Source organism: Eriocheir sinensis, chromosome 15 (assembly GCF_024679095.1).
Source record: "Eriocheir sinensis breed Jianghai 21 chromosome 15, ASM2467909v1, whole genome shotgun sequence".
Classification (NCBI taxonomy): domain Eukaryota; kingdom Metazoa; phylum Arthropoda; class Malacostraca; order Decapoda; family Varunidae; genus Eriocheir; species Eriocheir sinensis.
The window spans coordinates 22,389,494-22,403,450 of NC_066523.1; the positions used below are offsets into that span (position 1 = coordinate 22,389,494).

The 13,957-nt window shown below is 41.6% G+C and overlaps 1 protein-coding gene across 6 annotated transcripts in view; it reads left to right on the forward strand.

Annotated features, from left to right (window-relative positions):
* LOC126999052 (mediator of RNA polymerase II transcription subunit 27-like) overlaps positions 1 to 13,957 on the forward strand; it is a 126,467-nt gene that overhangs the window by 90,464 nt on the left and 22,046 nt on the right. For all 6 annotated transcript variants that reach the window (XM_050861433.1, XM_050861434.1, XM_050861431.1 and 3 more), the window contains one exon: positions 12,450 to 12,569. In XM_050861433.1, the coding sequence (XP_050717390.1) occupies positions 12,450 to 12,569 (120 nt within the window). The remainder of the gene's footprint in view (positions 1 to 12,449; positions 12,570 to 13,957) is intronic.

A 13,957-nucleotide genomic window follows, 5' to 3' on the forward strand; every position in this document is an offset into this window, starting at 1 on the left:
AAGCATTTGTTTTGAAATTTGATAAAAATCTATTTTTTTGGAAACTTTGACCTTGGGCAAACTTTTCTTTCCATGAGCTATGAACCAAGTCTGAAGGCTCTACGATGAGGAGAACCGAAGTTATGGCCAATCTGAAGTTGTGTGCGACATTGACCTTGACCTTTGACATCAAAATTTTAACCTGTAAACTGCGCCAGACATCTCAAGATGCTATGAGTTAGACTGCGCCAGACATCTTAAGACGACACATGTTCCAAGGTGAATATTTATATTTCCCGCGATGCCAAAGTATATTCCAATGAACCTCGTGTGGCAACATTTGAAACATTTGAAACATTTATTAATAGCCAATAGCCTATTAGGTACAGTTACATATGTTGATGTATGTATTGTTAGAGGCCAGCCTTTATATAAGCATAAGCTTTTCAGGCAACATGATCCCTCTTTCGCACCATGTAGTCACCATCGTCATATTACAGTAATCCCTCGCCATCTTAAAAGAAAAAATATATATAATTTGTTTTTCACTTTTTGTGTAAATTTACTACCCATTTAAAATGGGGTGAGTTTCTGTGTTTTTAATCTGATTTTAGTTTTCTTTATATAGCATTAAAGAATGAACATTCCTCTACTTCTCCAAGTTAGATAATCCATGGATTCGAAAAATAATAGTACTTATGAATTTTTTATTAATGTACTCTTTTTCCACAATTTTTTAATGTTTCCATCCCCCTTGTGACCAACCAATACAATCTAGAAGGAAAATCTAACTACCAAATGTTGCTGTTTTACTACTCTATCCAAAACTTCAAACAGATTTAAGATCGGTTAAAAACTTTCAAATCTCAGGAATTTTGAAGTTAAGACAATGCACTTTTGAGATACGGGCATTTAAAGTTACATAAGTACATATTGATGTTCCTCGTCCATGAATGGCCACACTGTGCCGAATATTGTTAGTACCAGGTATTGTAATGTTGCTGTCTTGTTATTTAGGTGATCTTGAGTCATGAACATGGCACCTGAACCCACTTCTTGTTGAAGTATTACTCACTCAAAGGTGAGAGTGTCAGGGAGCCACCGCCTCCCTCATTGTTGCCAGTTTTTGTTTGCATCACTTGGCGTTAGAAACTATCTGGCTAGTAGGATTTGCTTCCTTCCTTTTCTGTTTTAATCTTCTTTCTTGGTTATGATGATCTGTCAGAAGCTCTGTCTTTCCTTGTCTTGTATTCGTTTTCATACCTTTTGTTTTTATGTTGTATGGTGAGATGGGCTCTTCTCTCTTGAAACTGAAGTAGAAGGCTGTGGTAATGATGGTGTTGATGCAGAAGCATCAGGAACAGCAGTCGTGGCAGCAGGGAGCGAGTGAGAGGTGGTGGCGAGTAAGGCAGCAGCGGTGCGTGGTGGCGAGTTAAGCCTCGCTGCTCCATGTGGAACGCCTGTCTGTCTCTCTTCATTATCTACTCGACCATGGCGTGCCTTCTTCAAGCAGGCAATCCTCTTGACGATGGCAGCCTTTCTTCTTGGCATTTGAACTGGAGGAAGCCAGCATCATCAACAATTTTGTCATAAGAGGAAAAAAAGGCAGTGTGGGGGTAGAGCGTACACACCTATGTCCATCCTCTGCGTGACAAGGACACGCACTGATGAATTCTAGTGTGACCTACGGGACAGTATTGTCCCGCGCGCACAGGAGAAAGTATCAGACACCACCAGAGAGAAAACCATTCGTGTCTAAATACTACAGTGTTTTTCCTACAAATTTTTTTCTAAAGGTATCTTCTGCCTCACGTGACCTTGACTGAGCATGCAGGGTGATTTAAATGGCGATTTAAATGCCCATGTAAACTCGGTCGGTAAAAATTCTTCCTGTAATGTTTTCTCCATGCCTTTAGGGTGATCATTGACAAAGTTTCTCATTTTCGATAATTTTTGCATTTTTCACCTGAGTCGTTTGCCTTTTTGTCTCTGCCTGTAAAATCTGAAAACTTTGAAGATATCACTTTTTGAGAAAATATTACCTAAGACTCCTCTATCATTTATCCATACTCTGTGAAAGTTTCAGGTGTCTACGACGAAATTTTCCCTGTCAAAAAAAAAAAGTATCAAGGATATCTGAGTAGTCCTCTCTCTTCATACCCCATTTTTCTATTTTATGGCTTTGTTCATACCCTTACACACCACTATACAGGCTTTTCTTTGCTTCATATTTGTGATATTTCTCTAAATATATATCACTGCTCCTAATATGGCATCATCCCTTGATGAGAGCACTTACTTGTGTGCTGTTCCACCCGTTGTGAAGTGTCTGAGGAAATAGATATTTTCTCAAAACGTAAGTTTTTGGTATTTGAAAAAAACCCACTCCATTAGTTTCTAACCTATGATAAAAGTGATAGTATCATATGAAAGCTAAGGAAAAGACAAAAATTTTCTCCATAACACATATATGATATGTTTATTAGTCATGATTTTATACATTTTTTTCTCTCCGTAGCGAGGCAAAAAATACCGTATTTGACGGCTTATAAGACGCATGGTCTTATAAGACGCACCCCCCAATTTTGGCAAGCATTTGAAAAAAATATATAATAAATAGGTTTGAACTACGAGTGTCTGGTGAAGATTTTTTGCCCAACATACATTGCCCACCCCACTATCAGGTCATTATTAACCCTTTCCTTGCGTGCGGTGTGGACGCGATTATCCCCTCAGGTGCAGTCAGGCAGCCCAATTGGGGGTTTCTTTTAAGCTCTGTATCTCAAAAACTATTCATCACAGCTAAAAACCAAAAACACCATTGGAAAGAGGAGGTCCAGATCTATAGGAGTCAGTTATGTATGCCTCTCTTGCGAACGTACATGCACGTTCAGGGAGTGCTGAATGTTAACACTTACATCAGTGCGTGTGGGATGATCAGCCATATTGAGGGAACTGCACATAGCTGGGCGTTATCGCAATAAGTTATCATGATACTTTATCGCTGATAACAAAATCGGGTTATCGGCCATCCGCTATTTATTTAAATATATATTGGTATCTTCGTTACTTTTGTAACCAAACTAGCAATAATCGCTACTTTTTTCCACCTTTCAGAAGAAAAAAAACATTGTCTCCTCCCTACTGCGCATGCGTGGCCCGGGCGCCTGGTGTTGTAGGAAAAAACTTTGGGGTGTGAAATATCTTCGGTGAAGAGATTTCATACTTAGATCATCAACATTAAAACACTAGGTTATTTTTTATGTTAGACTCAAAAATCAATATATCAAAGAGAAAAATAATTAACTTTGCCTCAAAAATGATTATTCACTGCCTCAAATTTGATATTCCATATTCGATTGTGAGCATGCCATGGTATTGAAGGCACCCGGTGTTGTGTTATTTGGTGTCCCATTGTCAAAAGCTGGTGCTTTTGTTTACAAACACTGGTCTCTCATGAACTGTGCATGTTCAGACCAGTAAACGTAGCCCTGTACAGTCTCACAAAGCTTTTTAACACATTAAGAGTTGCTGGAAGGCTGAATCAGACATACAGTACCACCATCCTCACTGTTTCTAGAACGACACTCTGTACATATAAATACAACTCGTACAGAGTGTCATTCTAGAAACAGTGGAGATGGTGGTAGTGGTACTGTATGTATGTCTGAGTCAGCCTTCCAACAACTCTTAATTATGGTTAAAAAGCTTTGTGAGACTGTACAGGTCTACGCTTGCTGGTCTGAGCATGCACAGTTCACGAGAGACCAGTGTTTGTAAACAGCTCTTTGACAGTGGGGGGGAAAGTCAAATAACACCGGAATTCAGCGTTCTAGCATTACCGTCCATTTGTACGTGTCAACGTGTGGTTTTCAGGTTTTGTAAGTTTTCTAAAATACAGATAATGAAAATTTGAATTCATCTATGTTTTTTATTTGAAATATCAATATAGTATCATTTTCGCCTATCGGACTTATCACTAGCTAGTATCGGAATTGTGGATTTACATCGGGTATCAGTTATCGGTTATCACCTATATTTGTGTCTCCAGTTAACGAATATCAGTTATCACCGATAAGGTTTTCCATTATCAGTTATCGGTTATCGGGAATAAGGTTTTCTGTTATCATGCCCAGCTATGGAACTGCGGACATCTTTTCTTCAGATTCTGGCAAGGGAGCATTGCCAACTGCAATATATACAACTATTTGGTCAAAGAATCAGTCGGTGATAGGTGAAGCTATGCAAAAATGCCGCTATATTGGGCAAGAACATTCACCAGTTACTCGTCCGCAGATTTGCTGCGCTGGGCTGATATGATTTTCAACCAAATTTAGTGAAGAATCCACTCAATTGGCAATCCTGTGTTGCAAGAATTAGTGTTGGAACACTCTCATACGCGGGAGATTTGAATGTGGCTGGAGCTCACAGCGAGCGTTTAGCGCCAAAAGCAAATACGCCTAACGCCCGCTGCAAGCATTTAGCCATGAAAGGGTTAAAGTTTTACATGTATTCAGATCCTTATCAAATCCCAATACTTTACATTTAAAACCCTTAATATTTGCTGCGACCTACCAGAATTGGTCCTTCTTGTAGACTCAATGTATACTGCTTTGAGATGTAAACAAACATGGCATAGACAGCGACATTCAGAGGGGTAACGGGTATAAAGTTTGAGCATCATATTTCTTTATTATTATTCTACATCATAAGTCTAGTTGTTGTAATATTCTAGTATATTTTTAAAACATAAGAAGTGTGAAATTTCAAACTTGAATGTGCTTCAATGTTTGTTGAATACGTATGTAAAGTAAGAATGTTAAAAGATATGCGCAAAATGGAGAAACAGGCACTCGTAAATATCCTAGAATAACCTATCCGCTTCGGGTATCGCTCTGGTATGTCTTCTGGTTGGCCCGTGGTGCACGTAGCCATGAGGTTGCTAATGCAGCTACGCAGTGATAAAGCCGCGGGCGCGCACCTAAGAACAGCACAGAGCGTCGGCCTTCCAGTTTTGTAAAACTGGACCCGTAAAGTTTCTTGTGGCAGTGCTGGGTCTGCTAGAAAGCCTATGAAGCAAACACGATGGTGCAGACTTGGGCGGTGAAGCTGCCACAAATACCTGGTCTTTTCTGGGTTGGGTCCAGGCACCCGCTGCTATGATTGGCCAGGCAGGGGAACATTAGCTGCTGCCTGTGAACACGGGGCTAGGCACCCCAGCAATGGGTTAGCGCATAGGTCCCCAACCCAAATGACCTCGAGGGCCACATTGCCCATTCCCCGTCAGCCCGCGTGCCGCACCCAAGAAACAACACCACCTTAATATAAAATACGATATATGGACTTTATTGACAAGAAATAGATGTTTTAATTTTAAAGTGAAACTTGATGGGATTTACAATCTGACAATGACTTAAAATCAGGGACAATTGATGAAACAGAAAGCAAAAGACTGATAATAGCATTGTAAACAACTTAATTTGAGCTGTCCTTGACTAAATTTGAACGAAACGTAAGGAGACATTTTCGTCCGCGAATTGAAAACTTATCAGTGTGCACAACAGACAAATTCACATCTAATAAATTATGGAGAGTGTATATGTAGTGACATATCTGAACATCAGCCTCTTTCTGTGTGGTGTATATACAGTAATCCCTCGCCATATCGCGGTTCACTTATCGCAGTCTCGCTTTATCGTGGATTTTAAAACTGTAAATATTTAGTTTCATATCGCGGATTTTTCGCTATATCGCGGAATTTTGTGGTATAGAGGTATTTTAATATGTTTATCATTTTACTTATTTTGTAATAAAAGAAGCATTTTCTAGCCTAAAAAATTGTAAACTATTAAAAAAGTATTAATAAGAACATATTAAAATAATGTTAAATTGAAATAAAATACGTAGCGCACTGCAGATGAGTAGACAAAGACTTGCACGTATGTAAAGACAGCTACGGCCGCTTCCGCTTGAACTAGTTTGCCCACGTGTGATCGTACACGGCACACGATTGGCTGATGGATGGGAGGCGACCAACCAGAGCACTGTGTTCTGTATCCTGGGCGCTGATTGGCTCAGCGACCGTAGCATTTGTTGGTTCGTGAGTGGTTAGCTCGAAGACAAATGGAGAGTGTGTTACAGCTTGCTACCGTTAAATGCTCGAGGACTTGGCAGTGAGAACCCAGACAGGATGAGGCAATGACTACACTTGAACAAGACTAAAGTCCTAAACTTGCTCAAAATGATTACTCCAAACTTATCTTGTTTCGTGGAATTCTTTGCGGTACTGGAATAAACACGTGGAGAGCTACTGAACCGAACAGCCGATACATTCTTCTTCTTCTTGTGACCACAACTTACTGACCACACGAGTAACCAACATGTTGGTGACTGAGTTTCTGACTAGAATTTCGATGAGTTTCCCGTGAAATGTAGCCGACTTTGAATCTCGAGAAACTAGTGGTCGGGTGACCTTGTTCACACGGGCTGAGGCGAGATTCACAGAGATATGCGTGCTTATATAAATAATATATATAAAATATTTAAATTATATAAATAATAAAATATATATAAGGTCGCTACTTCGTGGATTTTCGCCTATCGCGGGGGGGTTCTGGAACCTAACCCCCGCGATAAGCGAGGGATTACTGTATTTTAAAGTCGGGGCCAGTGAACGAAACTCAGTGGACAGTGTGTCAACACTTGGGTACCATGATTGTACATACCACTGTAGACTTGTGTGTGCACAAGGGAAGGGAGGACGAAGAGTCGGGAGATGTCAAATTCTCTGAACACGGCAGAGCCGTGTTCAGAGAATTGTTCACTGCACGTCTCAAGCAGGGGAAGACACTGAAAACCGAATGGCCGAAGCCCCCTTATAAAGCCGAAAAGTGCACCATAGTGGACGCTGATTGGCCAGCTTAACAGGCTCTCTTAGCACTGCAGAAATTTAAAAAGTTGTAAACCAGTCACATGCCCACAGTCTGCACTGCGGGCCACAGAATCGATCCTGGAGCCCTTCAGCGGGCCGCACCTAATGTTGAATGATGTAAAGCCCCGCACCGAGGGGGCTTGCGGGCCGCGGGTTGGGGGCCTATGGGTTAGCGGCTGAGGTTGTCGCGCCTAATTGCCGAATCCCAAGTAACAGACCTCCCCAAGGTGCAACAGGACTGCGACAAGCCAGGGAGAAATTGCCGCGAGTACATGCTAACCGTGACGACGCTGCTCAAACCCTTTTCTCAGCGCCCGGAGCATGTCAATTGTGCGCATTTCACTCCCTGGTGCAGACTGATTGCTAGAAAGCCATGGGATATACCATATTATGAGTATGGACAGAAGCACCTATGCAGTACTCTGTCATTGCCTTTATGGCAGGCCATGATCGAAAATTGGGTTTTCTGGTCCATAGACTTAACCTACACCATATCCGGGTTTTTCCCATATCTGGGTGCCCTCGTGGCTCTATTAATCCGGATACCAGAGGGTTTATTGTGTGTGTATATATATACAGAGCCATACAGGTAACTCTCGATTTACACGAGTATTGTGTCCTTGAAGAGGTTGCGTAAATCAAAAACAATGTAAATCAAACAAGAGGTAGGTTCCTGTCAAAAAATAAATATTCACTTCATTCAGTGGAGAGAGAGAGAGAGAGAGAGAGAGAGAGAGAGAGAGAGAGAGAGAGCATCCATATCACCGAGATATCCACTCAGGCACTCAGTCTCAGCCTCACTCGTGTGAGGAAGAAATGAGGGACACCATGAGCGACTGGCTAGTATTGGTACCGGTACCGAGCAGTCTGGTACCGGTACCGTACCATATAGCTGGTACCGTTAGTACCGGTACTGGTACAGGTACCTGCCCACCCCTATTGTTGAGTAGCGTGGCAGCGTGGGTACTGTATTGTTGTTCAAGTGACGCACGGGAAGAACTGAGCTCAGTTGTGTGGCCGTGGCACCGTGTGAGTCCAGTTGCGTGAGACATCTGGTGGCCACTTCATAAAATATCGCATATAAGTGAAAAAAACTTGTAAATTAAACATTTATTTGGATTTTGGACCCCGCGTTATTTAAAAAACACGTAAACCAGACTCACGTAAATCGAGAGTTACCTGTATTAACCTATGGCAAGGCTCCTAGGCTTCAAGCTTCTTTAGGCCCCTCGACATCCCCCTTCTCATTTCACGCTCTCTTTTCGTACAATTTATTACACTAAATTACAGATGAAATAATTAATGAAGTAACAAAGAAAATTATATCATCTTATGAGACAACCTTTAATAGGAAACCACGTCATAGGAAACCACGTCATAGAAATAACTAAACTATGGGGAAAATACAATTTGGTTCTGGCCCTTGCCATTTTTCCAAACCCACACTTTTTTTTTTTTTCCGTTCATTCTAGCCCAAGTACACCGGTAGGCATTATCTGCCTTTTGATGTTGTTCAGTCTGAGATGAGTCCGCGGGGATGAGGCAAGATGAGGCACCATGGGTCGGGGCGCAGCTGCTAGCGTTTGAGGGAGCGACTCGGGCCGCCCAGACCGCCCTGGGTCCTCTCAAACGCGTGACGCCTCAGCTTCCTTTTCATCCTCTATTGCAAGGAGCTCGTCGCTCAGAACAGCTTGTGATGCATGTTTAACCCCTAAAGGACTGGAAGCGGCTATAGCCGCTTTGCCGGGGAAGGGCCGGAGGCGGTTATAACCGGCGCACTAACCCCAAAAGTCTCTCCTATTCAACTCGCTGTTTCTCCACGGCATGGCACACAGAGACTTCTGGATGGCGTTATTAGAAAGAGGAAGACTTGATGGTTAGGACAAAATCTATCTTATTCACTCGAGCAATGTAGGTTAAGCGTAGAGAGTGTGTGAATACAGGCAATTTTCGGTGGCTTAGTGCGGCCAGTCCTACCAGTACCGAAAATACAGCCACCCTCGATCCTTTAGGGGTTAAACGTCGTCAGCTGAGCCCAACTTTGCATCCGAGATCTCTAATTGGCCCGTGAGCCAGCGCGTCTGTGAATGGTCCGTTGCTTCAACCCCCTCTTGAACTTGGACTTGAAGTCCGAAGTCAGCTGCAAACAGGGCCTCCTGTAAACGTTGTTAGGAAGATCAGCGGATGCCATTTTGCTGCTAGTGAGTGATGACGTTTAGTAGCTGTTCTGGCAGCAAAATGGTGTCTATTGATATTTGTGACGACGTTTAAACATGCATCACAAGCAGTTCTGGGCGACAAGCTCCTTGCAACAGAGAATGAAAAGGAAGCTGCAGTGGTTATGGTGGCACAGAGAGGTGAAATGCAATGGAAGCACTTACATGTGTTTGTTTGGGCTGCCATATTTGCTGATGACGTCATCACAGCACGGAGGCGCTCCACCTCTCCAAACCGAGCTGCAGCGGGTGGTCCGAGTTGGCAACTCGGGCTGCGGCGTCACGCGTTTGAGAGGACCCTGAGCGATCCGGGCAAGGGAGACCACGAACCGCGTCATAGATGGTTTTACCCACTTGATCTGAAAATACAGTTCTGAAACCATACCACGTCATAGGAAACTGCGCCTTACGAATCCGCGTCATACGTGACTTGACTGTATATATATATATATATATATATATATATATATATATATATATATATATATATATATATATATATATATATATCACAGCTGGGCGTTATTGCGATAAGTTATCGCGATACTTTATCGCTGATAACAAAATCGGGTTATCGGCCATCCGCTACTTATTTAAATATATATCGGTGTCTGCATTACTTTTGTAACCAAACTAGCGATAATTGCTACTTTTTTCCGACTCAGAAAACAAACGTTGTCTCCTCCCTATTGCGCATGCGTGGCCCGGGCGCCCGGTGTCACATGAAAAAACTTCGGGGTATGAAATATCTTCGGTGAAGAGATTTCATACTTAGATCAACATTAAAACACTAGGTTATTTTTTTATGTTAGACTCAAATATCAATATATCAAAGAGAAAAATCATTTAACTTTGCCCCAAAAATAATTATTCACGGCCTCAAATTTGATATTCCATATTCGTTTGTGAGCATGCCATGTTATTGAAGGCACCTGGTGTTGTGTTATTTGGTGTCCCATCGTCAAAAGCTGGCGCTTTTGTTTACAAACACTGGTCTCTCGTGAACTACGCATGTTCAGACCAGTAAGCGTAGCCCTGTACAGTCTCACAAACTTTTTAACACATTAAGAGTAGTTGCTGGAAGGCTGAATCAGACATACAGTACCACCATCCTCGCTGTTTCTAGAACGACACTTTGTACATATAAATACAACTCGTACAGAGTGTCGGTCTAGAAACAGCGGGGATGGTAGTAGTGGTACTGTATGTCTCATTCAGCCTTCCAGCAACTCTTAATTACGGTTAAAAAGCTTTGTGAGACTGTACAGGTCTACGCTTGCTGGTCTGAGCATGCACAGTTCACGAGAGACCAGTGTTTGTAAACAAAAGCACCAGCTCTTGACGGTGGGGACGTCAAATAACACAACACGGTTCAGGCGTTTCTAGTATTACCGTCCATAGGTACGTGTCAACGTGTGGTTTTCAGGTTTTGTAAGTTTTCTAAAATACAGATAATGAAAATTTGAATTCATCTATGTTTTTTATTTGAAATATCAATATAGTATTGTTTTTGCCTATCGGACTTATCGCTAGCTAGTATCGGAATTGTGGATTAATATCGGGTATCAGTTATCGGTTATCGCCTATATTTGTGTTTCCAGTTAATGAATATCGGTTATCACTGATAGGGTTTTCCATTATCAGTTATCGGTTATCGGGAATAAGGTTTTCTGTTATCGTGCCCAGCTATGATATATATATATATATATATATATATCTATATATATATATATATATATATATATATATATATATATATATATAATCATAATACGACTTCATGGTGTTATGAATGGCTTGGGATTTGAGGGAAGACAACGACTCTCTAAACATTCCATTTAATTTGACGACGTGCCTCATTCGACGTTGCCACCTGAGGGACCCTGGCAACAGGCGCCTGGCCGCACCATTCACCCTTCCTTAACTGTGGAAGATTCACGTCCTGCACACCCAAGCAAAAGAGATTATATATAACGTAAATAAGAGAGAGAGAGAGAGAGAGAGAGAGAGAGAGAGAGAGAGAGAGAGAGAGAGAGAGAGAGAGAGAGAGAGAGAGAGAGAGACCCTCTGAGGAGAGTGATGGAGTGATGTGGCAGCAGCGCGGTCTCCCTGAGCCGCGCCTAAAGGCTCAAGTTAGAGTCGATAGACTATAGTAATTAAAAATGAAACGATATATTGTAATGGACCGTATTGGCTATACAGGCAGTGCCACACACGGCCAGTCGGTGAACTGTCAAAGCAGTACTTTCCATAGAATTCAAGTTCTGTATTAGAGTGCATCTGAGGCTGCCTCCAGGATACAAGGCCTTGGTGGCACCGCTCCAAGCCAACGACTGTACACACTTTACTCCTACCCAATTTCCTAACTCTACTGTTTGACATGGAGAAAAACTGAAATCGGGAAGGAGTGAAGTGTGTGCAATAATCGACTCGGACCGATGGCGGCATCATGGCCATGTATTTCAGAGACAGCCTCAGACGTGCTCTAGTCTATAACTTGAACTCTATGGAAAGGACAGCTTGGAGTTGAATGGCCACATGTGGCGCTGCCTGTATAGCCAATGCGGTCCATTGGTTAACCCTTTCATTGTGCATGGTGAGGGAGGCAATGATCCCCCAGGCGCATTTGGGCAGCCCAACAGGGGGGGGTCTCTTTTAACTGCTGTATCTCAAAAGCTATTCATCACAGCTAAAAAACAAAAACACCATTGGAAAGAGGAGGCTCAGATCTATAAGATTTAGTCATGTATGCCTCTCCTGTGAACATACAGGCACGTTCAAGCCTGTTGCCTGTGAACACTTATGTCTGTGTGTGCGTGACGGCCAGCCATATTGAGGCAACTGAGCAGATCTTGATGGGGTGCTGGCAGGGTAGTATTGCCAACTGCTAAGTTTACAACTATTTTGTCAAAAAATCAGTCAGGTGATAGGTGAAGCTATGCAAAAATGCTACTATATAGGACAACAATATCCACCAGTTACTCATCCATAGATTTTCTGCACTAGGCTGATATGATTTTCCACCAAGTTTAGTGGAAAACTCTCAGAATTGGCAATGCTGTGGGGTGAGAAGAGGCTCGTAAAATATTGTTGGAACAGCTCATACGTGGGAAATTCAAGTGCGATTGAGGTCGCAGTGAGTGTTTAGCACCACCAGTAAATGACACTACTGCTCGCTGCGAACGTTAGCAATGAAAGGGTCAATTTATAATCAGATTGGTTTCCACAGGATTATTCCTAACTTGATCTCCAGCATGGAAAAACACTTGTTTATACATTTGTAAAAAATATACCTAACCAATTATCATTATTTCTCCTTACAGGTTGACTTGTACACTCCATCTCAGTACAAAGTGTTCCAGAAGGTTACAGATAATGCAAATGCTGCTATGTTGAACTTCTGCTCTCCAGGATTCTCAGATCTGTCAGTTCGATCATTTTTTGTGAGTATATATACATTTTTGTCAACATGTTAGACTGTAATCATCAGGATCCAAGACTTTGTTAAGCTTTTTACATCATGAAAGGTGAGTGAGACTTTTCTGTAAAACACTAGAGCAGTGGTTCTTAACCAGGGTTGTGAGACCAGTTATCAAGGGACTGGAGGATGCTGTGATCATCTGTGGCCTTAACTGATAACTGATGGAAGGGGTGAAAAAAAACAAGCATAGTAGCATAGCAAAGCAACATGCATAATTTTTTTTTTCAGTTGTTTAATAAAGATTACAAAAATGCCTTTTTTTTTTTCATAAACATGTCATCAATATTGTATTCCATTACTTCTGGCAGGGGGTGCAAGAAGTAGTTGGTAATTTGAAAGGGGTGTGAACAGGAAAAAAGGTTAAGAACCACTGTGCTAGAGGAAGACAGTAGGCATGAATGGTCAGGTAGCTTACCGTATTTGACTGCTTATAAGATGCATGGGCTTATAAGACGCACCCCCCAATTTGGGCAGGCACTTGAAAAAAATATGGTCAATGGGTTTAAAGTATGTGTTAGCCTGTCAGGTGAAGATTTTTCACCTGACATTTGTAGCTCTCCTTACTATGAGGTCATTTTGAAAGTTTCAGATGTATTCGGATCCTTATTAAATCTCAATATTTTACATTTAAAACCCTTAATATTTGCTGGGACCTGCCAGAACTGGTCCTTCGTAGAGACTCGAGAGTGCTGCCTTGAGACGTAAACAAATATGCTGTAGACAGCGACATTGTCAGAGGGGTAACGGGTATAAAGTTTGTACATCACATTTTTTTATTATTCTACATCGTCCTCGTAATTCTAGTTCTTGTAATATTTTAGTACATATTTAATTAGGAGGTGTGGAACAAAATTTTATTCTCTATAGCATATTTTTAGTTGAAATATTTTGTTCATTTTTTTAACAAAAGAAAGTGGGTCTTGCGTGTGTCGTCAGGTTTGGTACACAACTGTCCACTGGTTTGTTTAGGTACAAGCATGGTTAAGCGTTGTCACTTAATTTTTTTCCTGACTGGTGTCATTTTATATGAAGTCACAGTAAGTACTACTGTTATAATTGTTACTTTAGAAAAGAGTTCCCGTTGTTGGTGTAGAAGCGATCGCCACCTTGTTTACGTTTGCGGACAGGTTTGCAGTTTTATTTAAGTGCCATTGCTGCACTGAAACTTCATGAGCCAGTAACCCAAAGCTGAACCTTGACCTATAAGATGCAGGGTGATTCTCTGGGAGATTTTTTGGAAAAAAAGTGCATCCTCTAAGCCATCAAATAGGGTACATTTGGTGTTTTTATCCTTTTATTTATTTATTTATTTATTTTTTTTTTTTTTTTAAGCTTCAACTTTTATTTTTC